Source organism: Lipotes vexillifer, unplaced genomic scaffold (genome assembly GCF_000442215.2).
Source record: "Lipotes vexillifer unplaced genomic scaffold, Lipotes_vexillifer_v1.1 scaffold466, whole genome shotgun sequence".
NCBI lineage: Eukaryota > Metazoa > Chordata > Mammalia > Artiodactyla > Lipotidae > Lipotes > Lipotes vexillifer.
This window is the reverse complement of record NW_006796103.1, coordinates 1,513,993-1,541,802: the sequence shown is the minus strand read 5'-3', so window position 1 is coordinate 1,541,802 and position 27,810 is coordinate 1,513,993. Positions and strand designations below refer to the sequence as shown.

Genomic DNA, 27,810 nt, shown 5'->3' with positions numbered 1-27,810 from the left:
CCCTGCTGAAAGGGCTGGCTTCACAGACAGGTGGGCCCCGCAGCCCAGGCCCTGACCTGAGGGCGCCCGCCCGGCCCTTGTCCGAGCCACTCAGTAGCACCCGTGTGATGACACGCACCAGCTCCCGGATCACGGCCCTTGTGCAGTGGGGCCCACTGGCCAGGCCATTGGATGGGAAGAAGAATGGCTTCAGGTGGTGTGCAAGTTCACTCCAGTCAGCCACAGGGCTGCGGGCATCTTTACAACCATAAATCAGCTCACCATTCTTCAGGAAGGGAAAGAAACAGGGAAACGTCAACTCCAACAGGCCGGTAGGAAGACACCTCCATCCCCACCCACTAGACAGGCCAAAGGACCAGACATTTTACATGCGCCCATTTGGGGTCTCTGCATACTGCAGCCCTCTGGGGAAACCCACCCTCATGTACCATGTCACTGACCAAGAGAAAAATCCCACTGGAACATGAAAAAGGAGAAAAGTTCTCAAAAACCAAAGATCAGAGCCCTGGGCCTGAGATACAAACCTTCAGACCAGAACACCTGGGATGTTAGCAAACTCGGCCCAAAGCACAAACTCCCAGAGGCCCTAGCCTGTTACGCAAGAGGCCAAGTGACACTACTGTGCTACTGAGGGACACATGGTGTCATGTGACCCTGAGCAAACTTCTCAGCCAGTGTGGACATCGGCCGCCAGCATCCCAGAAAGCTTCTGTCCTCTGCGAAAGACTAAGCGAGGCTCCAGCCAGGGTGGGTAAGGCCAACAGCATCACTAGTATAGAAATCTTCATTTGAGGCCATCCTGCCTTCTAAAACCAAGTCCAGCAAAGAAATTCCTTATGGCACCAATGTTCCCAGGGCTACATGAAAGGATGCTCAGTGGGTACAACCCTGTGACTTTTACAGGGGTCTGTGGTATCTAGGAGGAAAACTCCTAAGGGAATCCTGGTCCCCACGCCCCTGAGCATCAGCCAATCCCAGGGGAGTGATGAATCCCTTGCCCCTAGTTTCCTTGTCTGTGGACAGCGTGGTCAGCAGCCTCCAGGTAGGTCCCCAATGGCCCCCATCCCTTGACACTCATACTCTGTAGTCCTCTCTGCACTGTGGAGGTCTGGTCTGTGTGACTGACAGAATACGAGCAAAGCAATAGCATACCCCCAGCAAGATTACGTTATAAAAGAGGCTGTGGCTTCTGTCCTGATGACTCGCTTCTCAGATCACAGCAGCTGCACTGAGCAGCCCCGTGGAGTCCCACATGGCCAGGAACTAAGGCCTTCTGCCAATGGCTATGGCGGCGCCATCCTAGGAGCAGAGCCCAGGCCCCAGCTGAGCCTTCATATGGGACGCAGCCTCAAGAGGGACCCTGAGTCAGAACCAGCTATGCTGCTCCTTAATTCCTGGCCACAAAAACTGAGATGGTAAGTAGTTGTTATGCAGTAGTAGCTAATACGATGAGGACGATTCCTGCTCTGCCCCCAGATGGCAGATGGGGGTCAATTCAACCCAGTGAGAAGTGTGGACTGGACATTCCTCCCTCAGCAAGTTCCCGGGATTCAGCAGCATGATGCCTCCCCTGGGAGCCCCCTGTTAGCACCATCAGAGTTCACAGATGTGGGTGTCCAGGGAGATGGGAACACAACTGTGGCCACTGCTGGCCAAAGGACCAGGGGAAACCAACAAGAGATGCGGACCCTTGAGATGGCCTTACAGAGGGAGGAGGGTGCGCCAGGCAAAGGAAAAGCAGGAGCTCCCAGGAGGAAAGCAGGCCAAGATGAAGTACCAAGCCAAAACCAGTCAACATGGGTTGCAACCAGGAGGTAGGGCCAGAGTTTGGCTTGCGGTCCAGTGCAAGGGCAGCCTTGGCCTACCGTGAAACTCTCTCCTCCAGGCCCATAAGCAGTTGAGTGACCCCTGGACAATAGAAGGTCTCTTCTCCCCAATGTCTGGAATCCAGGTAGATGGGCATTTTACATATACAAATATGGTTGCTCAAGCACCTCATGTGACATTTGGCAGAGAGCTATCGTCTTGGGCTCTGTGACAACCCCGCATGTCCCCCACCACATCTCACAAGTGTCCAGTATTAGTGGACAGAGCCACAGACTTGGAGTCTGTGAACAACATTCAGACAGACAAGGAGAAGGCTCCAACAACAGAAAGCACGGTGGCAGCACCGACCGTGGCCCAGGAAACTTATTCCACACATGGAATTTCACAACAAGGGAAGGCGTGAGCTTCAGAACCAGGGAGCTTGCTCCTGAGGGGTGCTGGCACTTCCAATAATGTACTGACTTGCTCCGGAGATTATTTTAAAAAGCCATTCCGTGTCACTTCTTTCAATCCATCTCTTTTGAAACTATTATCTCAACCTCTGGATTTTCTTCCCCCAGCTGAGTTCAACAGAAGCAGCAGATAGCCAGGGTTCTCAGTCCCAGGTCCCAGGCCCCAGGACAGATCAGCTCATCCAGGGGCCAAGCCAGACTCACCACTCAGCTTAAGTGTGGGCCTGACAGGCCAGCCTAGGCGGGGGCAGTCAGAAAAGGGTCCATTTAGGACAAAATGCCAGCCTCATTATAGGTTCCAAATAAATCCCCAGATGAAAGGGAACTTATCTTTAGGATTTAAATATACAATTCCTGAAGTCTTTATAAGATTTAGAAATAAAAACTGATTTTAAAATGTCCTCTTTTTCTAGATTTGGGAAGGTGGAGGCAGACAAGGTAAAGTTGATTCACTCTGACCAGATTTTTGAACCGTGGGGGGAAGCAAAGCAAGAATAGGCTTCCCTCCCAACTTCTCTGAGCCCACTTCTGAGGGGCATCCAGTGTGCAGAACAGCACTATCCACACGGAGCAGGACACAGAGGGCACAAGGCTGTCCACACCCAACAGCCCTGCTACTCCACACAGATCCAGAGCCTGTGAACCTGGAGCCTGTCACAAAGTCTCGCTTATATGTCATACTTAATAAGAAGATAACCAAGACTGGGGTCAGTCAGTGGTAAGCAGAAAAGGAGGTGACCAGGGGGATCCCAGGGGACACACTTCCAACACAGGCCACACCAAGCCCTCCTCCAGATCTGGGCCAGCCCTCCTCCCCTCTCCCCGCACCCCCTCTCTCCACACTCCTGTCCCTCAGCCTCTCCTCCTCCTCCCGCTAGCAGCAGGCCAGGAGACCACAGGGCCTCAGCAAGTCTGGTCAGGGTGCCAGCAGCAGGTGGCAATGAGGAAGCAGAAGATGCCAGTGCCAGATGGTGAATATTCTGCATGCAGAACCGTTCCCACGATCAGGATGCAGGACTCTGAGAACTCACTAATTGACAAGGAGATCCCCAAATTATAAGTTCCCTAAGTTACTCGGGAGGGCCACCCTCTAAGATGCCCTGCCCCAGCTCCTGCTCCCATCTCAACCACACAGGACTCCTGGGACGCAGTCAGGGCCATCTTTCTCCAAGAACCAGAGTCAGGGTCTATGTGTCAAAGGAGCCCGAGGCCACCCAGTGGTCAAGGAGTCATCGTCACACATCCCAGGAGTCCCAGGATGACATGCCCATGAAATGAGGCTTGGAAAAAGGACCCAAAGTATCATGCTAAGCCAGCCCCAGCCCAGATGCCCTCATCTGCAAGGTCACAGAGCCCTGTAAGGGACCAAAGCACCATGGGTTCATCCAGCTCAGTTCAGACACCAACAGGCCCCACCCTAAAAGTGCCATAAGACAGAAGCAGCTCTTACCTTAAAGATCTTTAAGTTGTTCTGTGCCTCCTGTAACAAGCTTTTCAAAGCAAAGTACATTCTCTGTTTATTTCTAAAAGGAGAAAGTATTATTGACAGAATTAAAGCAGACTTTGCATTCACCTGCCCATGGCTCAGGGGACATGCCCAAGAGCTGCCACTCGAGGTCTCTGAGCTTTGCAGATTAAGGAGCTGCATTCTCCCCAGCCCTACTCACAGAGGCACCCCCATCCCTGCCCCTAATCCCCACCCTGCTCTCTGCCCCATCCTCTGGCAATACCTCCCCAGGCACTGGCTCCCACAGGTAATCTGCAGGAACCTATGGAGGCAACACTGACCCTAGGCAAGAACCCTGGGCCCTGCCCAGGGCCCTGGCTATCTGCAGTCAAGTAGCCCCCCACCTCACAGGATGCGGCCCACTCCCACCTCCCACCAAGAAAGGCAGCACTAGGGACAAAGAAGAAGTGTTCGCTTACCCTGAGTAGAGATCAAGGGGACAATATTTACTTATCTGCTTCCACTTCCCAGTTGCTACCTGTTAAGAAACCACCACATGGTATCAATGAGTGGACTGGGGGAGCACTCCAACTCTAACACACAAAACAGCCCAAGTGACTGTGAGATGACCAAGACAGCTGAAGGGCCCAGCAGATGACACCACCTCCAAGTGCACATCACTTGCTGGGGCAGGGGGCTTGACTGTGACCCCAGGAAATTTTGGCCCTCCTCTGAGAGACTCACGTAGCTGCCAGCCCCTCCACATGAGCAGAGAAGCGGCCGCAAGCACCTTTATAAGATGACATGGCTGAATTTTGGTAATCAGATGAACAAATCTTTACAATTATAAAATCCAGGAAGGGGAGGGTGCACCCAACTAGCAATTTCATGTTGTCAGCGAGAAGATAAATTGGTACAACCTTTTGAAAGGCAACTTGCTGGTTTCCATCAAAATTTTAAATGTGCATGCCCCCTGATTTGGCAAATGTATGAGGAATTGCTGGGTCAAGGATTCACTGTGACCTAACTGTGACAGCAAGACCTAGAAACAACTAAATAAATCAAAGGACATCTGCTCGTATGGGCCAGGACACAGCAAGCCACATGTTGAATGAAGGAATGAATAAATAATACGCAGCCACTAACAGAAAGAGGCAGAGCTCAAAATCACCAATATTTATTCAAGGAGAAAAGCAATTGGCAGAACAATGCATATGAAATCACTTTACTTTAAAAAAAAAAAGGATATGTGCATCTGTACATGCATGTATCTAAATATGCATTGAAAAAGCCCTGAAGGATACACAACAATCAATCTCCAAGGATTATTTAAGTGAAAAAAGCAATTAGCAGAACAATAACTTATGGCAAGACTCCATATTTGCTTTATAAAAGTGTATGTGTGCACACATGCATGTGTGAGCACACATGAGAATATGTGTATGGAAAGGCATCACCTCACTTCCACTTGAATAACACGTATATTTTTGTTGGCACAGAAAGAAGTCTGGAAGGACATGCAAACTGACAACGTGAGTTACCTCTGGGAAGGCAGGAGACCTAATTCATAAAATTACATATTTTATCAATTAAACAAGCAGGTACTATTTCATAGCAAAAAACCAAAAAACCAAAACAAAACCCAGTTCTTAAAAATCCATCATATATGTTGAAAATGAAACATAACAATGAAAACCATCTCCTAAAGGGAATGGCTCACATACCTTCTTTTTCCTAAGAGCCTAGAAAGTTATAACACCACAAAGAAAAGATGGACTAAGGACCTCTAGAAATTCTCTCCCCCGTAAGGGCAAGGAGAAAACTGGCAAAAACAGTCAGGATCAAAATTTTCAGAAACCAGAAAATTAACCAAAGGCTTACAACAATCTGGAAAGTATTATACAAGAAAAATGGCCATATCTAAATAAGAACAGTGAGCTATGTGGCACTTTTAATGCCTTATTGTTACCCCTTCTGTCTAGCACCAAGGGAACCCTAAAAACCAACATCCCCAGTCACAGTGAAAACAGAAGTGTGGCAGCCACTGGAGAAGGCTAATGGTGTAGGAGCTTCTCCAAAGCCTCATTCCCAGAGAGTGGTCATTATTTGACCTGTCTCTTGGTTTCCTGTCTTCATTGACTTGACCCAGAGCTAACCAATTACAAAAGGGGCATTTTCGGGCTTCCCTGGTGGCACAGTGGTTGGGAGTCCGCCTGCCGATGCAGGGGACACGGGTTTGTGCCCCGGTCTGGGAAGATCCCACATGCCGCGGAGCGGCTGGGCCCGTGAGCCATGGCCGCTGACCCTGCGCGTCCGGAGCCTGTGCTCAGCAATGGGAGAGGCCACAACAGTGAGAGGCCCATGTACCACCCAAAAAAAAAGAGGGGGGTGCATTTTCCCCCAGGGACATTTGTGAAAAATATTCAGAGGCAACTGTTTAACTTCATGACTTCCTGAGATACTGGTTAACAGTTGGGGCAAACAATAGGCTAACCTAAAACTAAAAAGAAAAAGCAGAGGAACAACATGTACACAGGGCTTTGAAAAGCTCCAGTATATTCTGGGCATCTAGGCGGCCATGCACAAGCTCCAGAAAGACCTGAAAAGGCCACCACCTTCTGGTGATCTGAGGCTCTGCAGAAGTGAAGGCTAAGGCAGAGTTGCAACCGCCCTGCTAAGTGTTGATGGCAGGCCCCAGTACACACACAGAGCCCCTCAGTAAAGCCTGGGAGACTTAACGGTATCAGGCATTTAAGAAATCTCTGTTAAACCATTAGCTGCTCACCTAAGCTAATGGAGCATCAGAGGCCACAAACAACAAAGAACAGGACTTCTCAAACTTGGCAAAGAAAACACAAAACAATAACAATTACAACAAGCAGCAACAACAAATCCTAGAAAGGTTGTAGAAACTGATTTCCAGAGTGGTCACGTTATATTACTCAAAATGCCTGTTTTCAACAAATCATTACAAGACATGCAAAGAAACAAAAATGTATGGTCCATACCCAGGAAAAAAACAATCAATAGGCTGTCCCTGAGAAATTCATACATTGGACTTACTTGACAAAGACTTTAACTCAACTATTTTAAATAAGCTTTAAGCTAAAGGAAACCAAGGACAAAGAACTGAAGGAGACAAGGAGAACAATGTATTAACAAACAGGGGATATTAATAAGGATAGAAATTATAAAAAGGAACCAAACAGAAATTCGTTAATTGAAAAATACAATAACTAAAATGAAAAAGTCACAAGAAGGGCTCAACAGCAGATCTGAGTAGGCAGAAGAAACAATCAGTGGATTTTAGGATAAAGTCCAAGAGCTCCACACTAGACACATCATAATAAAACAGTCCAAAGACAAAGAGAGAGAGAATCTTGAAAGCAGCAAGCGAGAAGTGACTCATGATGTACAAAGGATCCTCCATAAGATTAACAGTTGATTTCTCACTGAAAACCATGGAGGCCAGAGGCACTGGGATGGCACACACAGTGCTGAAAGAAAAAAGACTATCAACCAAGAAGTCTTGCCTATAAAATTATCCTTTCAAATGAAGCAATAATTAAGACATTGCCAGATAAACAATAACTTTAAAAATGTGTTGCTAGAAAACCTGCCCTACATGAAATACTAAAGGGAAATCTTCAGGCTGAACTAAAAGACAGTAACTCAGATCCACATGAAGAAATAAATGGCACTGGGTAAAGGAACTACCTAGGTAAGTATAAAGGATAATATAAATATATTTTTTCTGTAACTTTTTTCTTCTACCTGGTTCAAAAGACAGAATGTCCCCTGCATGGCATAAGGCAATTATTATAACTGCATAAGGCAATTATTACAAATCTGTATTGACAAGCATACAATGCATAACGACTTAATTTGTATGACAATAACAGCACAACAGAGGGGGAAGGCAACAAAGCTATATAGGAGCACAGTTTATGTATACTACTGAAATTGAATTGTTATTGAGTTAGATTGTTTAGGTTAAGATGTTAAATCAATAGGTAGAACAACTAGACAGAAAATCAACAAGGAAGTAGAAGACTGGCACAACATTATAAACCAACTAGACTTAACAAATATCTATAGAATACTCCACTCAACAACAGCAGAGTATGTTCTAATCAAGTAAACATGAAACATTCTCAAGGAGAAACCATATGTTAAACCACAAAAGAAGTCTCAATAAATTTAAAAAGATATGACTCTGCAAACTCAGTGGAATAAAACTATAAACAAATAATAAAAGGAAATTTGAGAAACTCACAAATACATGAAAACTAAACACATCAATGAGTCAAATAAGAAATCAAAAGAGCAGTCAAAAAATAAATTGAGATAAATGAAAATACAACATAACAAAATTTATAGGAGGCAGAGAAAGCAATGTTTAGAGAGAAATTTATACTTGTAAACACCTATATTAACAGGAAGAAAGATCTCAAATCAATAACCTAATTTTCTACCCTAAAAAACTAGAGACCAAACTAAATCCAATGCAAACAGAGAGAAAGAAGTAGTAGATTAGAGCAGAGACAGATGAAACAGAGTCTAGAAAGGGAAAATTTGAGAAAAGAAACAAAACCAAAAGTTGTTTCTCTGAAAAGATCAACAAATATGGCAATCTTTTGGCTAGATCAAGAAAAAAAACAGGACTCAAATGACTAAAACCAAGAATGAAAGAAAAGACATTACTACCTACCTTGCAGAAATAAAAAGAATTTTAGAGGAATGCTATGAACAATTATATGCCAACAAATTAGATGAAATGAACAAATTCTTAGAAACATACAGCTACCAAAACTGACTCAAGAAGAAATAGAGAATCTAAACAGACACAACAAAAGGCTGAATCAGTAATCAAAAATCTTTCAACGGGGACTTCCCTGGCAGTCCAATGGTTAAGACTTCACCTTCCAGTGCAGGGGGTGTGAGTTCAAACACTGATCAGGGAGCTAAGATTCCCACATGCCTTGGGACCAAAAAAACAAAACATAAAAAACAGAAGCAATATTGTAACAAATTCAATAAAGACTTAAAAAAAATCTTTCAATAAAGAAAACCCCAGGACCATCTGGCCCATCTTTGCTACTGAATGCTACCAAATGTTTAAAGAAGAATCAACACCAATACTCAAACTCTTCCAAAAAACTGAAGAGTAAATGATGGAAAACACTTCCTAACTCATTCTATGAAGCCAGTTATTACCCTGGTACCAAAACTAGACAAAAGCATCACTAGAAAAGAAAACTACAGACAAATATCCCTCAAGAAAAAATCCTCAAAAACTAACCAACCACATTAGCAGCATATTAAAGAGATTACACACCTATCATCAAATGGGATTTATCAATCAAATACAAGCGTGGTTCAACATATGAAAATCAATCAATGTAATACACCATATTAATAGAAAGAGGAAAACAACTCATGATCATCTCAACAGATGCAGGGCAAGCATTTGACAAAATCTAACATTCTTTCTTGATTAATAAAAACAAAACAAAAAACTCTAAAAGAACATCTTTCACAAACTCACAGTGAGAACATTTCATTCAACAGCGAAATTCTGAAAGCTTTACCCCTAATATCAGGAACAAGATAAGGATGCCCACTCTTACTATTTCTATACAATATTGTATTCATAATTAAAAACAGAATTACCATATGATCCAGCAGTTCAACTTCTGGGTATATACCCCAAAGAAATGAAAGCAGAGTCTCAAAGAAATATTTGTACACCCATGTTCACAGAAGTGTTATTCACAATAGCCAAGAAATGGGAGCAGCCCAAGTGCCCATCAATGGATGGATGGATAAACAAAATATGGTATATACATTCAATGGGATATTATTCAGCCTTAAAAAGGAAGGAAATTCTCACACAACCTACAGTATGGATGAACCTTGAGGACCTTAAGATAAGTGAAATAAACCAGTCACAAAAGGACAAATACTGTGTGATTCCGCATGTATGAGGTCCCTACAGTAGTCAAATTCACAGAGATAGAAACTACAATGGTGGTTGCCAGGGGTTTGAGAAAGGAAGAAATGTAGAGTTGTTTAATGGATGCAGAGTTTCAGTTTTACAAGATGAAAAATGTTCTGGAGATGGATGATGGTCACAGTTGCACAACAATGTAAATGTACTTAATGTCAATGAACTGTACACTTAATGGGTAAGATGGTAAATTTTATGTCATGTGTATTTCATCACAATTAAATATATATATTAAAAAATCAGTTGTATTTCTATGCAAAAAACAATCTGAAAATGAAATTTCTAAAAATTCCATTTACAATAGCATCCCCAAAAATAAAAAATTTAGGAATAAGTTCAACAAAAGACACATAGATTTATAGGCTGAAAACTTTATCACATCGCTGGAAGAAATTAAAGACCTAAATAAATGGAAAAACATCCTGTGTTCACAGAGTATTAATACTGTTAAGGTGGCAATACTTCCCATACTAATCTGCAATACACTGGAATCCTTATCAAAAATCCCAGCTGCTGTCTTGGAAATCGTGAAGCTTAAAGACATCTAAATTGGAAAAGAAGAAGTAAAACTCTATTCACAGATGACATGATCCTGTACATAGAAAATTCCAAAGAATCTACAAGAACGCTACCAAAGCTAATAAATGAATTCAGCAAAGTTGTAGGGTACCAGATCAACACACAAAAATTAGTTGTGTTTCTATACCCTAGCAATAAACAAGCCAAAAAGGAAATTAAGGAAGCAATCCTACTTATAACCACATTTACAATATTCCAAAATAATAAAATACCTACAAATAAATTTAACCAAAGTGGTGAAAGACTTATACACTGAAAACTATAAAATATTGCTGAAAAGAAATTAAAGAAAACCTAAGTAAGTGGAAAGAGAGCCTGTGTTCATGGATTATAAAACTTAGTATTGTTAACATGGCAGTACTACCAAAAGTGACCTATAGATTCCTGAAATTTCTGTCAAAATTCCAAAGCCTTTTTTGGCAGTTATGAAAAATCCAATTCTCAAATTCACATGTAATTGTAAGGGGCCTCAAATAGCCAAAACAATCGTGAACAATCAATCTTGAAAAAGAACAAAGCTAGAAGACTAACACTTCCTGATTTCAAAACTTACTACAAAGCTACAGCAATCAAGAGTGTGGTACTGGCATAAGGACAGACATACAGACCAACAGAATACAACAGAAGGCCAGAAATAAGCCCTCACATATATGGCCAATAGATTTTTGATAAAGGTGCCAAGACCATTCAATGGAGAAATGACGGTCTTTTCACAAGTGGTCCTGGGAAAACTGTATATCACATGAAGTTGGGCCCTTACCTAACATCAAACACATAAACTAACTCAAAATGGATCAAAGATCTAAACATAAGAGCTAATACTATAAAACTCTTAGAAGAAAACATGGGAAAAGCACCATGACCTTGGTTTAGGTAAACATTTCTTGGATATGACACCAAAGGCATAGGCAACGAAAGAAAAAAAAGACAAATTAGACTTTATCAAAATTTAAAACTTTTGTGCAACAAAGGACACTATCAACAGAGTAAAAAGGCAACCAACAGAATGGGAGAAACTATTTGCAAATCACATATCTGATAAAGAAATTAATATCCAAAATAAACAGAGAACCCCTAAAGCAACTAAAAAATAAACAACTCATTTCAAAAACAGGTAAAGAATTTGAATAGACATTTCTCCAAAGAAGATATACAAATAGCCAATAAGCACATGAACAGATGCTCAACATCACTAACTGTTAGAGAAATGCAAATGAAAATCACATGAGATACTACTTCCTATCCATATAGGATGACTATAATCACAAACAGCGACAATAACAAGTGCAAGCGAGGATGTGGAGAAACTGGAGCCCTCATACATTGCTGGTGGGAATATAGAATGGTGCTATAGCTGTAGAAAACAATCTGCCATTTCCTCAAAAAGTTAAACAGAATTTCCCTAAGACCCAGCAATGCCACTGCTAGGAATATACCCAAGAGAACTGAAAACAGTGACTCAAACATGTACATGTACACGCACATTTATAGCAACATTAGTCACAATAGCCAAAAGGAAAAAACCCACATGTCCATCAACAGATGAATGGATAAACAAAATGTTCCCATACAATGGAGTATTATTCAGCCATAAAAGAAATGAAGTGCTGATAAATGCTACAATGTGTATGAACCTCAAAAATATTATGCTAAGTAAAAGAAGAGAGTCACAAAAAGCCATAATTTGTGTGATTCCATTTATAGGAAATGTCCGGAATAGGCAAATCCACAGAGATAGGTGGTTGCCAGGGGTTGGCAGGACAGGGGGTGACTCCTAATGGGCACAGGACTTCTTTTCGAGGTGATGAAATGTTTTGGAATTAGATAGTGGTGATGGTTGCACAACTTTATGAATAAACTAAAATTCACTGGATTATATATTTTAAAAGTGTAAATCTTAGGATATGCAAATGTCTCAATTAAGAAGAAAAAGATGAACATGAAGTACTTTTGAAACAAAAAGTAAATAATATCTATGCTTTATTTTACTCCTCTGAAAACTCTAGGTGGCCCAGCCATTCATCACAAGGCTCTGTGCAGGGAGGGAACCCAGCTGGTCAACTCTTCTCACCTTGAGGTGCTGGTGCATGCAGTAACGACACACCTTATGCTTCATCTCATGCGTAACATCACTGGAGAAAGGAATAAACCCACATTTTGGCTGCAAAATAAACAAGTAAGGAAGAAAAAAAGCTTAGGGAGAAAACACATACCTTTAGGTAGACATATAACTACAGGATAATGAAGTGCAGCTCTCAGGAGAATCAGCAAGTGTTAGATATAAACATTCCCCAAAGTTGCTTTTATCTTCAGTCCCCAGTGGGAATTGATGCCTCCCCGACTGCATCACATAAATATCTCTTTGCCACTAGAGAATCCAAAGCCAGAACTCTCACTGGGGAAGAACAGTGATGCCTCAATTGCTAGCTTGACAACAAAGAGTAGCTTTGCATTTTCATCATAGAACAAGACTGGAAAGACTCTAGGAGTGCAGATCTGCCACACACTCCAGCTCCAAGGAGAAGAACCCTTGGTCCCTCTGATAAGAATGTGTGAAGGGGAAGGTGCCCATATGATGGCTGCTGGGCTCCCAGAACATCGGAAACTCTAGTTACCTTTTAAAAGCCATGATTTCTGGGCACATACAATATGAAAGACCACTGCCTAGCGTCGGGGCACTGAAGATCACACTGCCCATCATTTGTGACGCCTGAGACACTCATCCTCTGCTTGGAGAAGCAGAACATCAGTCCACACTGAACACCCAGGGGTGTGAATGCTCAGGGCCAAGAGCATGACCCACAAGTCACCACCAGAGGTTTGGAGGAAGGAAACAAATAACAAGGTATCTGGCAGGCTTCTTGAGGGAGATTCAGGTGGCCACTCTGGACCCTGAGCCACAGAGCTGAAGCAGGGGCCTGGCCCTTATCCAGCAATCACTGCCCTGCACTACACAAGGAACATCTTTTGTTGCCTCCTCCTGAGGATCCCTGCCACGACAAACCAGGGCCTTGAGAGACACAAAGGCTTCTATGTCTCCTGGAGGTCTCTCCTGAGCATTCTCCTGAGAAGCAAAGGAACAGAGTGTCACCCAGTCTAAAGGGTGGTCCTCAAGCTGAGCTCTTGGAGCATGGCATGCAGCAGTCAAGTAGGCACAGCTGGGAAGGAGGTCAAGAGAGGCCCTGGCAAGCTGCACCCTCCAAGGAAAATAAGCAGAGTGGAACCCATGCTTCCTTCTGGCGGCCATCGGCTAGGGCTTGTCCCTGTCTGGTTCCCTGTTATGACACCTGCGAACAAGCCTAAATCTGGGGGTCTGGGAAACCATGCCCCTCAGGTCTGGCCAGGGTAAGGAACCAGAATAGCACGGTGCAAGAGGCACACACAGAAGGAGCAAGAAGTAAGCCTACTCTCTGGGAGTTTGGGGGATGCCTAGGTCATGGGGCCCAGCATGGGCAAAGTGCACTCCAGGCAGATGACTCATGGATTTACAGCCTGGACCCACCTTTCCCTTTTCCCCCACATCATTTCCCCCTTGACAGAAATTCACCTTGATCTCTACACACAGAATTGGCCGGTGCTCTGCAAAACGGTAGGTCTGAAGTCTGGCTAAATTGGGAAGGCACAGAGCATAACCACTGAGAGTGTCCAGGTCCTTGTCACAGCGAGATTCTGGAAAACAGAGCAAGGAAAATAACTGAGGATCAGTGCAAGAGAGACAAGATGACTCCATGGAAACTTGGACTCCTGTTGGGGAAGGATCAGCCTTGCCCAAGAGAGGGCTGGCCTTGGCCTCCACTCTTGAGAGGTCACCTCTAAGCCTTGGGATATCTTGTCTGAGGAGTTTACCTGGGGACCTAGAGTCACATGAGTATAATGCTGCGATCTGTGGTAGGAGTTTGGGTCCTGTAGTATCAGCTTGACCTCCAGAGGGGCTGGGGGCTGAGGGCAGCCACACAGATGGTCAGCTGTGTCTAAATGCCCAAGCCCCAGCAAAAACCCTGACCCTTCTTATCTCAGCTGGTTTTAATCTGTGTCCCTTAGCTGTAATAAGCCATAACCATGAGGATAACAGTGAGTTCTGTGGGTTCTTCTAGCAAATTATCAGACCTGAGATTGGTCCTGGGGACCCCCCAAACATGCAGCTGTCATGAGTGAGGGTGATCTTGGGAACTGCTCCCCAATTCTGTGACTCCCTTAAGCCAGGAGCTCAGAGAGGAAGGAGGCAACAGCCACTACCTTCCTTTTAAAGCTTCCTTCAGAATATGCAAACACCAATATTTCCTCAGCACTGACTGCTAGAAGCTATATTGTAGACAGTCACATAAGATATGGCCTCTTGGTCCCAGGAGAAGTCAGCTTTTCTCCCTTCACATAACAAGGCTGACTATGAGTCATTATTACAATAGGGGACGGTCTTATTACTGTTAAGTCTTATAACTGCCAATTTAAAACTAATGATGCTGTGTGGCACTAGTAACTAGATGGCAGAACCACAGCAGGCCTCAGTCTGTCTTTGTCTAGATGGGGAAAACAGAGCCAAGACACAGTCCAGGCTTCGAACAAAGCTGCTGCCTCCTTCCCCTTCGTTGGTCCTCTCCATCCATGAAGCCCTGCTCCTCACTGCTCCCCAAACTGAGGGCTCCAGGGCACAGTATCCTGTTTTCTTTCATTTTCCTAATCAAATATGAAAAGGATTTTATATTGACTCACTGCACACCCTGCCTGCCTGGTTGTGCTTTAGGAGGAGACATTTCACTCCTCAACAACATAGATTTTACATCTTTGCCTCTGACCGTGACAGGAAAAGTTTTGACATGGTTACTGTCATTACTGCCACGAGCAAGTATAGGAAAGGTACATGAGGTACTGAGGGGAAAATACGTGAGGTGACGTGGGGCGGTACATGAGGTGACTGTGGGGAGGGTACGTGAGGTGATGGGGGAGGGTATGTGTGGTGATGTGGGAAAGATGTGGGAGGTAAAGGGGGGCAAGGTTTGGGGGGTGATGGGGGGAAAGTATGTGCAGTGATGGGGGTAAGATATGGGAGGTAATGGGGGGAGGGTATGTTTGGTAATGAGTGGAAGGTATGGGGAGTAATGGGGGGAAGGTTTGGGAGATGATGGGGGAACGTATTTGTGGTGATTGGGAAAGGTACGGAAGGTGATGGGAGAAGGTCTGGGAGGTGACTAGGGCAAGGTATGTGTAGTGATGGGTGGAAAGCATGTGTGGTGATGGGGGGTGAGTATGTATGGTGATGGTGAGGAAGTACATGAGGTGAAGCAAGGAGGTACAAAAATTCAAGTCTCTCACCTTACCTCAAGAGGATGAGCAGGTTGGGTGGTGCCAGCTTCTGGGAGAAGGTTTTCAGGACTGCCACCCTCTAGGGCCTAGCCCCACCCTCCATGGCTCAGGTCTACCCCGGTTTTCCTTTGGACTCCTCCAGGCACCCCCTGGAGCCCACCTTCCCTTCCCTAAGTCTCCCTGAACTCCTTCAGCTCCCTCTTGGCTCCAAAATGCATTTTTATTTTTATTAATTTGTTCTTGGTCATATATTCCCTGCAGTGATCTGCAAATCTGATGCCCAGAATTGTATTCATGAGCTCCTAGGATTTCTACCTCTGATAATAAAGTTAAAAACTATATCTAGGGCTTCCGTGGTGGCACAGTGGTTGAGAGTCTGCCTGCCGATGCAGGGGACACGGGTTCATGCCCCGGTCCGGGAAGATCCCACATGCCGCGGAGCGGCTGGGCCCGTAAGCCATGGCCGCTGAGCCTGTGCGTCTGCAGCCTGTGCTCCGCAACGGGAGAGGCCACAGCAGTGAGAGGCCCGTGTACCACAAAAAGAAAAGAAAAAAAAAACTATATCTATATCTACCTAAGATGAGTAATAATGTCAAACACATTTCAAACGGAATATTATAAATTCGTAAGCTAGAAACCCTTACCTGGTCTTTCACACTGTATCTTTAAACAAAGCTGTTTCACAAAATCTAAAGGCAGCTGAACAACTTCCTGTAAGAACAAATAAGAAGTACTCAGTGTGGAATGCACAACAATGTGAACATACTTAATGCCACAGAACCAAACACTTAAAAATGGTTAAAATGGTAAGTTTTATGTTATGTATATGTTACCACATTAAAAAAAATACTCAGTATGTGGGTTTTAGGAATAAAAGCTGCTCTGTTATTTTAAGGACATGTCCAGATTAAACAGACAGGCTAAAGTTTCTGTGCACTAAGAGGAACAGGCCCTCCTCAGAGCAGCTGGTGTCCACAGTGGTGGTGGCCAGAAGCGTGCCCCATGTCACCTAGTCAGTCTCCACAGAGGGCTCCTCACCCGGCTCCTCTGTTCTCACGGCGACCTCATCCTCATTCTCAGTGTCTGTGGACAGCAGAGCAGGGGCCTGAGGCAGTTCTCTGCCTGCAAGAAGTTCCTCATCAGCTATCTCCTCAGACAACCTGAGGCTCCTCACATTCCCATCTGAGAAGCAGCTCAAGGAACAGGGTCTGATCAAGTATTAATCTCTGGGTGAGACGTCCTGGGCGCCCATCAGCCACAGGACTCAGGATGGCCAATATTTGGTGCTCTGGGGCAAAAAACAAAGGAGCAACTACTCTCTACTATTTCTTGCAGTCTCCCAAACTAAGAGTTTCTATTTAATCCACATTGCTCATCATCTTCCCCATGTTTCCAGGGTGGCAGAATTCTGACTTCTAAAGAAATCCCAAGGGGATGCAAGATACCTGCCTAGAATGAGAATGCTGGGATCCTGTCCACTTACATGCCACATCTTCTACATCATGCCCTGTCCCACCTAGCATCCAGCTCACATGAAGACAGGCCTAGACCAGTCCCCAAACCAGCCAGGCAGGGCCGGAGGCAGCACAGGCACAAGGGGTGTGTCTGTCACTCTGTCTGAGCCTTGCTCTCTCACCACTGTGCTAGTTATGTCTCATCCCAGGACACAGAAGAAGGAAACACTCTCCCCAGGGCTCCACTTTAACCTAGCTCGTGCCATCAGTCAGAGAAAACAGCATCATTTACAAATGCTGATTTTGCCTGAACATGGTCTTGTTCGGGCCAGAGATGTGCTCTGTATCCCACATTTCAACAGTGCTGGGCCTGAGTGGCAGTGCTCTCTCGATACTACAACCACCTGGAGGAAAAGCAGGTTGTGTTTCACTCTGGCAGTGTCTTCACGCGAAGGAGATATGTCAACGGGATGAACGTTCCCGAAATGTGAGCTCACCTCATATGCCCAGAGCCTTGTGCACTGTGGACAAACAGAATCAAACCTGGAGCCAGAGCATGCCCTGGGCCCTGGGGGGACACCCCAATGCTATTCCCACCTGCCGGGCTGCCACTGGCTGGAACCCCAAGCTCCTCACCATTCTCCTTCACTGCTGGCCTCTCCTGGAAGAAAAGTCTAGAGCCCCCAAGTGCTGTGAGACAGAGAAACACTCCCACTTGGCCAGATGAGCATGCTCTCTCCCCAAGAAGGACCCTGGTAGTTGGCATACCTGCATTCACTCACACACCGTCCAGGTCAAGAAGTAGGTGGCACCCAGCAGGCAGACAGCTCAGAGACTCAGGCTCTCACAGGTGGTGGGTTTCAGCCTTTTACAACTCAACAGGACAGCTGGGGACCTCACTAGGGGTGGTGCCAGCCCCCAGGATGGCCCCAGTGACCTCTGCTCCTGTGTGGTCCCACACTGCCTAGGGCTGACCCGTGAAGGCCCCAGGATGCCGTGGAAACGACAGACATAACTTCCGAACAGGTCATCCCTCAGATGGTGTACTGGGGGAATCAGGGCCAAGTCACAAGGATGCTCAGAGCCTTTCAGAGAGTCCACATTGGGAGGTGCTGAGGCCCCCAGTCAACAGTCAGCACCACACTGCCAGCTCCACGGCTCTGGGCCACCCTGGAAGAGGATCCTTAGTCCCAGCCTACAGATTAGACTACAGCCCTAAGGGACCCAAAGCAACACCATCCACAGTACTTCCTTAGCTGTCAAAGGACGACCCTCCTTGGAGGATGTTTTGCCGTTGGAGCCATTTAAATTCTACTTTGCTAGGCAATCCTGAAGCTTCAGAGAAATTTTACTCAACCTTCTTGGTATCATTTTTCTCAGGATGGACACAAGGTACAGAATTTACAAAACAGAGGCAGTACTCTCTCTTTTCAAAATGTCAAACCTGCTAGTCTGTTCAGGGCTCTGATCTAAGACAAGCAGTCAGGCCAGTGTAAGCAGAGAAGCAGCAGTGATCAAAGTGGAGACAGAAGAATGGCTGTCCCAGGCATGGACCAAGGCCACTGGCTCTGAGGATTGCCAGGATCAAAGCGCCAGTCCACTGGGGCTTCTTACGCTGCCCTCTCCATGAGTGTCTGAACAGCAGACCTTGCCTGTAACAGACACTCCTCTCAGTCACTGAGACCAGAAAAAGCCAGCAACGCAGACCACCTGCAGGTAGGCGGAGGCCATCACCCCACATGGGCTTCAGCTGGGGTCTCCCACGAGACCAGGTCACACCTCCCAGCATGGGGGTCCCCTTTTCTCCCTAACTTGCTCAAAGGTGCCCACTGAAGGTCAGTGTTGCTGCCTGGACCTCACTAGAGAGCTCTCACCAAACTGAATGCCTCCATGAGGGCTGGATGGTGAAGACCAGGAGTCTCAGCAAGTGAAAGTATCTCTGAACCTCATGCTAGAAAATGGGAATAACACTATCTGCTCTGCTATTTCACAGTGCAACAAATGAGAAAAGCACTTGGAAACTCTGTAACTAACACAGTGTGTGTGTGGGGTGGGGTAGGGGGTATCATTAAGCAACTTCTAAACTATAAATGAGAAGTTGGTACTTTGATACAGAACAGGCCCATGAATTTAGACTACACTAAAAAAAAAAAAATCACTTACCCCACAATGAACATAGTTCTCTCCCAAAAACTCTTTCATGACATTTTTGCCAAAGTCCACTATGTTCTGTAGGTGCTGAAATATTTCTTCCGAGGTCTGCAAAAGAGGACAAGAAGACCTCAATGACCGGGACCTCCTAGACTCTGACACCACCACAAGCCCCTGTCACATACAGGGCTGCCATGTATGTAGCCACAAAAAGCCACCAGTGGCCCTGGACCTGGAGGAAGGTGAGCCTCACCATGAAGACTGCCACACTCACTGGAGCTTCTGTCCCACAAGGCCCCCAAGGCCCACCTCTGCATTGTACTCAGGGCCCCATGTGATTGTGAAACCGTAAGTTTGAGAACCATATCTGTGCCCCTGCCTTCCTCCCCACCAGGAACACATGTGGATGCCGCCAGTGGCCCGTGCACACCTTCTGAGGAATTCGACTTTAAAAATCTGTCCCATCCAAAAATCAGTAGATATTTAGATTTTATTCTTCAGCTTCTAGATGTAGAAATAAAATATTTTCTCCTCAGAGGTTCTTAAAGAATCAATAAGCTGTGAGATTTAGGTAAGACAGGAAATCATTCCTGTATCCCTCACTCTGACCCAAGGCGAGAAGTACAAAGGGTTGATCACAGGTCTCGCTCAGGAGTGAGAGGGCTGTCTTCTTCAACCGCAGGCTGGGAGGTGCCTGACACATGGCTCAGGCTCTGGGGAGGTCTCAGTCTGAGCTGCCACCCAGGCACCATAAAACAGGCAGACAACAGTCTGCATTCCGGGGGACTACTGTATTAGAATGAAGCCTGACAAAAAACCCCAGAACACGCCCAGTGGCTCCGTACGTAAAGCGGTGGACACAGGGCTTCTGACAAAAAGCTCTTCTTATTGACAGAATTAACACACACAACTCCCCACAAATAATGCAGCTGGCATCACACAGTGCCATTTATATAATAAAGAAAGGCGAATTGTTACCTTGGAAGACATTGCCTCAATAAATGTAAACAGGAAAAACTGAAAATAGAGGCATCCAGAGAACGCTGGCCCTTCACCGAGTCTAGGCTTTGTAGACCCTGAGTGGGGATAGAGGGGAGGGGAGGGGGGCTAGAGGCAGCCTCCGAGATGTTTCTAGTTTCCACCTGGATTCCACAGAAACAGAACCACCCTGCACAATTCTCTTCAGCAGCTGCACCCTCCCATCCTGTGCCATCTTTCTCTGCACTAACCACACTGTCCCCAGATCTCACTGCAGCCCCACTGTGATGGCAGCCCTCAGCTTTCTCCCACAGTCCCCACTTTTCTTTCTATGAAGCTAACCTGCAAGTGTGCCCTTCATTTGCACAATCAGCCACCATTGATACCCATCAGCCATCCACCTCACCTTCTTTTCTGGCTGTTTCTCCATAACTCAAACGAGGTGAGGTGGTGACTCATGTCTCCTGATCTTGAGCCCAATTTCTACTCACCACCCAACAACCACCAGCCCTGCCCCACCGTGTGGGTGTGATGTGCAGCTCCTGCCTCTTCTCCCCTTTTAAGATAAGAGCCTATGGTCACACCTAGCCCCTCTGGACCTCCCTCCTTCCTCCCAGACCATGAAAGAGTAAAGGCTCCCACAGGGCTATGCCATATTGACTGCTGCAACCACTTAGACAAACACCACAATGACATCCCACCTCAATGTAGAGAGACACTGCAACTTAGTGGTCAGCGGGCATACAACAGAACAACAATGGCTTTCTGAGGGTGTCCAGGGTACTCTGCCGGGTTGACTCAGTGAACAGAAACACAAGGCTCCATCTGAACTGCCTGTTGTGACTTGTAACGCTGACTGTCTACCACAGCATCACAGACTTCATTTTCATTGATACAATTCCACAGATGGGGAAACTTAGGCAGCAGGGTGTAAGAAAATGGCCAAGGCAAAGCCAAGACCTGGCCCTGGGTTCCCCAGCCACAAGCAGATCTCTCTGAACTAGTCAGGGAGGCTCCTGGCTCAGTACCCAGGGACTAACCATGATGACCCATAGTGACCCCAGCAGGTCAAAGTGCTGAATCCAGCACAAAAGATGGACACACTGCTTTCAGCATTGAATGCTTGTATCATATTCAAATTTCTAAAGTTAGCATTAAAACTTCTGCATCAGAAAAAAATCAAAGTTTTCTTAAATAATTATTTTAATGATTGGGTGGCAAATCCACTGATCTTACCTTCTTCCTATTAGGAGGAAACTTCAGAAAACGAAGCACCACACAACGCTATTGGAAAATAAAACAAAGTCTGATTAGTACCCACCCAAAGCCTGGGGATAAGGGTGGGTGGCTGTGGACAAGGAGCCATCCTCAGCAGTGCAGATGCTGGAAGCCCCACAGGCAGCCAGTGCCCCGGGGAGGAGGTGGGAGCCAGTACTGGGCCACACGTCTGAAGACACAGAGCAACCAGGAAAACCTGTGCTCTCTGACCTAGCCAGCCCACTCCCAGTAATTTATCTTAATTAAAGATGCACAGAAGATTTTAGCTACTGCATATAAAAGTACTGTTTATAATTCCAGATAAAATGGAAACAACCTAAACATCCAACAATAGTAGGATGGTTAAATACAGAGGGACATATTCCAGACCAAGAAATACTATGCCGTCATTTACAAGAAAATAAGGAAGATCCGTATTTACAGACACAAAGGTACAGTCATCATCTAGTGATAAATGAAAAACATTACAGAATAGGGCTTATAGAATGGACCTATCTTTATATAAATATGTACATGCATGTGTGTGTGTGTGTGTGTGTGTGTGTGTGTGTGTGTTGTGTGTTTATGTATTAGAGAATGATGTATGGGTATTGTTCTATTTATGTAAAGCTCAAAAACAGACAAGACTAAGATCTCTGGCAGGTGGGATGGTCCCTAAGGAAGGCTCTAGAAGGGGCTGGTCATGAGAATATGGGTCCATGTATTTTGTCATAATCAAGCTGTATATACGCATATGATCTGACCACTTTTCTGTAGATTATTATTACTCTTCATTTTTTAAAGTTTGTAAAACAAAAAATTTTAAATAAAGTATGTGCATGCTGAGTTTGTATGAACTGTCTGAAAGGGCTTCTGAATAGGTAACCGCGTGTCCAGGTAGCACCAACTGGGAACTTATTTTTTAAAGTTGTTTATTTGGGTTTTCCAATTTTTTACAATGCTCATATAACATACATTACAAAAATGTTTTAAAAAACGTTTAAAAAATGGGAAAAAATAACCTTTTAAACTAGTACAGCCTTTGAAATGGCCATTCTCCAAGGAAATAACCTGGATGTGTTATGGAGCCTTGGTAATGGCGGAGATAATTCCATGTGGACAACTTTGGAAACCATTCCCATGGAGACAGGGAGTTCCAGGCAGAAGGGCTTGGGTCGGGAACCTGGACTGTGCCCAGGGAGAAGCAGTGAACAGGAGGAGGACAGCAGAGGTGCAGGAGCTCAGGCACTGTCTGGAGCACTGGGATCTAGGCGGGGTGGGAGGAGCTGGTGATTGAAGAGGCTCAGAAAGTGCAGCTTTAGAACCCAAAACATGGCTGAGAGCAAGGAAGGCCCATAGAGACGAGATCCATTTCCCTAGCCCACAGACCCCCTGGCACTTCCTGCCCCACTCAGATGATCCACACTCCTCTCAAAACCCCCGACATCCATCATCTCCCTGAGCCCCAAGCTCAGACTTGGGGAAGCAAAGGTCGAGGACGTGTACATGGCCCTAACCCCTCCCAAATCCAGGCAGACATCAGTATTCGATCATGGGCACCAACTGGCCAAGGAGTCCATCAAAATTCAAGGAAAAACAAAAGCTGATATGCAGAAACCCTAATTCTAGGCAACTTTCCAGAAACTCAGCCCCCCTAAAAGCACACTCACTTCTCACCTGGACTTCACTGTTTCTCAAGACCTGCTAAGAAATTCTGAATGTCATGTTGTGTCTGCTTGAAGGAAAACTGCTTTCTCTAGGGACCCATTTAAAACCGTCGCCAGAAACTGCCCACCTGCACCATAGGAGCTGCAGTGTCAGCCTTGAAGGCCAGTCTCCACAAACACAAGCACTCAGTGGGCACACCTGTTCTGGACGGCGAGTGCTAACTGCCCCTTGTAAAGGTCTGACTGGGCTGGGTTGGTGGCCCTGTTACATGCCATGAGGCTGGCCATGGGACCAAACAACACGTATTCAAGTGGACAGCAGAGAAAAGGTGAGAAATCAACCTCACCAGCTCTGGTTGGCAGAAAGACGCAGTTAGTCCAAGGGCCACCCATGGCATGGAGTGGGACTGATCCAGCCACCCACGGGGAGATTCCCATGAAGGAGCCAAAACCAACGCATAATCTGGTAAGCACCAGGGCCCTGCCAGCTCACAAGGTCTTAACCAGTTGTGAAGGAAACAACTCCTTTCCTTTTAAACTAAATATCAGAAACCAGATTTTAAAACATACCCTCTTCATAGTGTCTAGGCTAAAATGCTAAGAACGAAGAGAAAGGGGTGAGACTAAGAAGAGGGGCTTAACAAGAGTTTCTGCACAGTCTGGGGCAGAAGCAGCTCTTCCCTGTTCCAAAGCAGGACAGGGAATCTTAGGCCAGGGGCACACCATTTCTGTCCTTGCGGACAGAAAATCATGGTGTGCTCTCTCATACCATGGAACACTAGATGAAAATCAAAGATTTTAACAAGCTGAAAAAGTCAGTGAATAGAGAAATGACATATTAACACATACATATTAAACAACTTCAAAACGTAAAACACGCCACTTATAAAAGGAGTAGAAAGCATTCAGTGCTGTGAGGGTCCCAGGCCATGGCAGGGATGGGGGAGTACTGGCATGTCATGTGCCACGAGGCCTAGGAGATGTTCCTTCGATCCCCTCTGAGAACCCACCCAAGTGCTCAAAACACCAAGACATCAGCAAAGCCTGGCTCACAACAGCTCTAAAAGCACAACAATGTGAATGTCTGATAGCACAGGAACTCTGGCTGCCTAAGTGCTCTGCAGCCTTGAAAACTTGTGTGAAGAATTATCTACATATTTATGCTGTACGGTTGAGTGAAAAAGCAGAAAACAAAAACAGACAGATAAGGATGCTTAAGTACCCAATAAAAGCATATAATAGAAGGAAGTGCACCAAGTGTTAACAAAAATTATTTTCTTAGTAGGGAGACATTGGATGCTTTTTACTTTCTTCCTTCTAGTATTCTGTATTTTCTGGGGCAGAGAGAGGAACAAATGATTGGTATTAAATAAAAATAAAACACCACAAAAACAACATATAAAAGGGTCACCTGCCCATGTGAAGCCCAAGGAAGGAAATTTGTGGGTGGGAATTAAGACTCCAGGGCCTCTTGGCAAAGACAAGGTGTGAATTGATCAGTCGCTGAAGCCTCACTGCTGGAGGACAAGCCCAAGTCAGGTCTTCCACCAGAGTGAGGATATAACCCAGGATGGGGCCCCAAGAAGACCCCAGGGAAGCAGAGATCAGGCAACTTTCAAGGGAAAGGGAGACAGATAAACACAACAGCATAAGGAATCGACCCTCAGGGTGCTGCCCCAGGCATCCCCAAATGGCTCAGCCCTGCTTCTCAGTAAGGCCACCACCCACAGACACCCCACTCGGGCACAGCCCAGGTCTTCCATCAGAATACCTGTGACAGAATACCAAGCCAAGTCACTTGCCTCTGCTGACCACAGGCAACCAGAAACACATCCCAGGGCCCACAGAAGGATAAGAGAGACAAGGCGTGGGACGCATTGTTGGGCTGACAGCCTCAGACAGAACAGATGGAGGGTGACTCGAGACATCTCATAGAGCAACTGTCCCCAACCTTTTTGGCACCAGGGACCAGTTTTGTGGAAGACAATTTTTCCACGGCGGAGACCGGGGTGTGGGAGGAAGGGTGGTCCAGGCAGCAATGTCAGCAATGGGGAGCAGCAGATGAAGCTTCACTCGCTTGCCCGCCACTCACCTCCTGCTGTGCGGCCTGGTTCCTAACAGGCCTCGGACCCATACCGGTCCACAGCCCGGGGGTTGGGAACCCCTGTCATAAAGGGGGGCCAAGGACTCCGAAGGGAGGCCAGACAGGAGGTGGAGACCACAGGTGGGGACAGCAGGTGTCTGGAATGGGCAGGACATTTTCCTTCCCATGTTTCACCTGCCTGTATGGACCCACAGCTGCCTCAGGACTGAAGCAGACACAGATGCAAGTTGTGAGGTGGGGGACAGGACAGTGGAGGTGTAAGCCCAGGTGACATTTGGGGGCAGGACACTCAGGGGCTGCAGCAGAAGAGGTGTTCAGATGGTCCCTAAAGGATGGAAAATCCAACAGCCAGAACAGAATCAGAATGTTTTATAAAGACACACCACAAATGCATGGAACGCACAGTGAGGGTGTCGTAGAGTGGAGCCTTCAAGGACCCCAGGTTCTCCAAGGCCACGTGATGGCCACAGAGCAGGTGTCCAAACAAACCAAGAGGTAGGTGACCCAGTGCTGTGGTCTCGTCCTTCTGCAGCAGACACAGAAACCTTCCTTACCTTCCTGGTAAAAGGGGCAGCTGCTGTCCTGAGTTCTGCTGAGGAGGAAGAAGGTATTGTCGGGGCGGGGGAAGTGACCATGCCACCTTAGGATACCAGACCTAGACCAGCAGACCCCTACATGCTAGAAAGGCAGAGCTCAGCACTCACCAAGGCCAGGACTGGAAACCACCAAAGGGAATATATTTTGGAAATAACAAATCCTAACCTTTCAACTGCAGGTGATCCCAGGAATAAAGACAGGGCTACATGCACAGCTCTCCAATGAGACATCACCAAGAAGTCACATCAGCTGTATCAACCTGTATGAATATCATTAAAAATCTCAAATGCAGAATAAGTTACTTGTTAAAAAAAAATACTATAGGCAACAGAACGTTAAGACTCTTTATACTAGATTCAGGAGAAAATTTAGCCCAGGACTTGGGAATACGCCATTAAAAAAAGAAAGAAAGAAAAAAAGAGAACAACTCATTTGCTTCCAACAGCTCCATTAAGAAGTATGATCTACAAATCCTAAAACACAAGAGAAGAGAAACACACAGCTCCTGACTGTCTGAACCCCATATATTCAGGACAAACACCCCAGGGCATCAAAACAATTGCAGAAAGGATCTGAAGCCCAATCAGAATCTTAGAAAGGCTATAAAACCTAAAAGATCAGGAATAAACTTTTGATAAAAGATCCTGGTTGGCGAGTCTTTCATGTTATCTCTGTCAATAAGGAGAAAAACATCACAACAGCTTAGTGTGATAAAGGGAGTGGGCCCCTGTTTGCCCTGCACCCCAGAGGTGAAGGCAGCTCAGCGCCTGGGGAGGAGTCTCTGCCTGGCCTGCCCTGGGTGACTCTCCCCACTGAAGGCACATACGAGACCAAATGACACACCAGGCTTACAGTGACCTTCACAGGACAGGATGCCAAGCCAAAGCGAACAAGACCAAGGTAAAGAAGAGTCACTGCAGATGTAAAAGCAACACCACCACACGGAGAGAAATCCCACTTAGCAGCAGCGCACTTGAGGGCAGCACCAGGCTTCATGACCACAGCTCAGCATGAACTAGCACAGCCGCTAGAACAAGTGACAGCACCCTCAGGCTACAGTAAGGAAAGGAAAGTATGTGCCCACAAGGGAAATGTCCTTGCCCAAGACCCCCCACAGGGTCAGTGCCGGGGACTCCAGGCAACCACTAGAGTACAGTGTCAGGTTGGCCACAGCCTTAGAGCACCTCAGAGGGTCAGTGTCAGGGCCAAGGGCCAGTGCCTGGGAAAGGGTTAAATTGCACAGCTGGACCCAAGGATGCTGAGCACTGGGCCACAGGAAAACTGACAGCAACCTGTCAAGAACTGGCATACGGTTCAGGCCTCACACTGTCATCTCTTACTGCCCAACCCTGAGCACACACCACACTATGGTCTCCTTCGGCCTGCACTTAGCTCCTCCATATCCAGGCCCCATTTTCTACAAGTCCTGCGCTCCTGGAAGCCTCCCAACCCACCAGCCTGGAAGGCTGTCTGTCTGTGTCTTATCCCATGTTCCTTCAGTGCAGATGCCAGGCCTCAGGACTGGCTGGCTGAAGGTATGTCGGGTTCTGACACTGGAAAGGAGAGGGGACAGACTCATCATTTTTTAAGGACCTTTCAATTCTGAAAGTAGACGATGCCCCCTCTGAGAAAGAGACCGTCTCCCGATCTGAAAGAAACCTGGTGAGGGGCACCCTCTACTTCAGAATGAAGGAGGTGGGTCTGGAGAGTCCACCCATGGGAGCAGAAATACTTGGTGCTCACCCACCTTCTTCTATCCCACTCACACACACACACCCTCTCCTTGGGCACAGTAGGGTCCTGAAAGCTGCCTTCCAGGGCTCTGTCCTCCCTCAAAGCCCAGGCAAAGCACAAAGGTTTCTCCACACCCAAGGGTCAGAGCTCTCCCTTTACTCAGCGCCTTCACTTGGTGGGAACCTCTTCTCACAAGACTACTCGTGATGATAATCTTCAAATTCAAATGATGAGCTAACAACAACCAAGCAG

The 27,810-nt window shown here is 46.1% G+C and overlaps 1 protein-coding gene across 1 annotated transcript in view; it reads right to left on the bottom strand.

Annotated features, from left to right (window-relative positions):
• IPPK (inositol-pentakisphosphate 2-kinase) overlaps nucleotides 1–27,810 on the bottom strand; it is a 50,865-nt gene that overhangs the window by 20,816 nt on the left and 2,239 nt on the right. Inside the window, exons 2-9 of the mRNA XM_007468167.1 lie at nucleotides 21,436–21,483; nucleotides 19,234–19,329; nucleotides 16,261–16,327; nucleotides 13,863–13,984; nucleotides 12,387–12,476; nucleotides 4,206–4,264; nucleotides 3,730–3,802; nucleotides 1–265 (exon numbers count right to left, since the gene is read on the bottom strand). The exon at nucleotides 1–265 is cut by the window's left edge and continues 1 nt beyond it. Of these exons, the coding sequence (XP_007468229.1) occupies nucleotides 1–265; nucleotides 3,730–3,802; nucleotides 4,206–4,264; nucleotides 12,387–12,476; nucleotides 13,863–13,984; nucleotides 16,261–16,327; nucleotides 19,234–19,329; nucleotides 21,436–21,483 (820 nt within the window). The remainder of the gene's footprint in view (nucleotides 266–3,729; nucleotides 3,803–4,205; nucleotides 4,265–12,386; nucleotides 12,477–13,862; nucleotides 13,985–16,260; nucleotides 16,328–19,233; nucleotides 19,330–21,435; nucleotides 21,484–27,810) is intronic.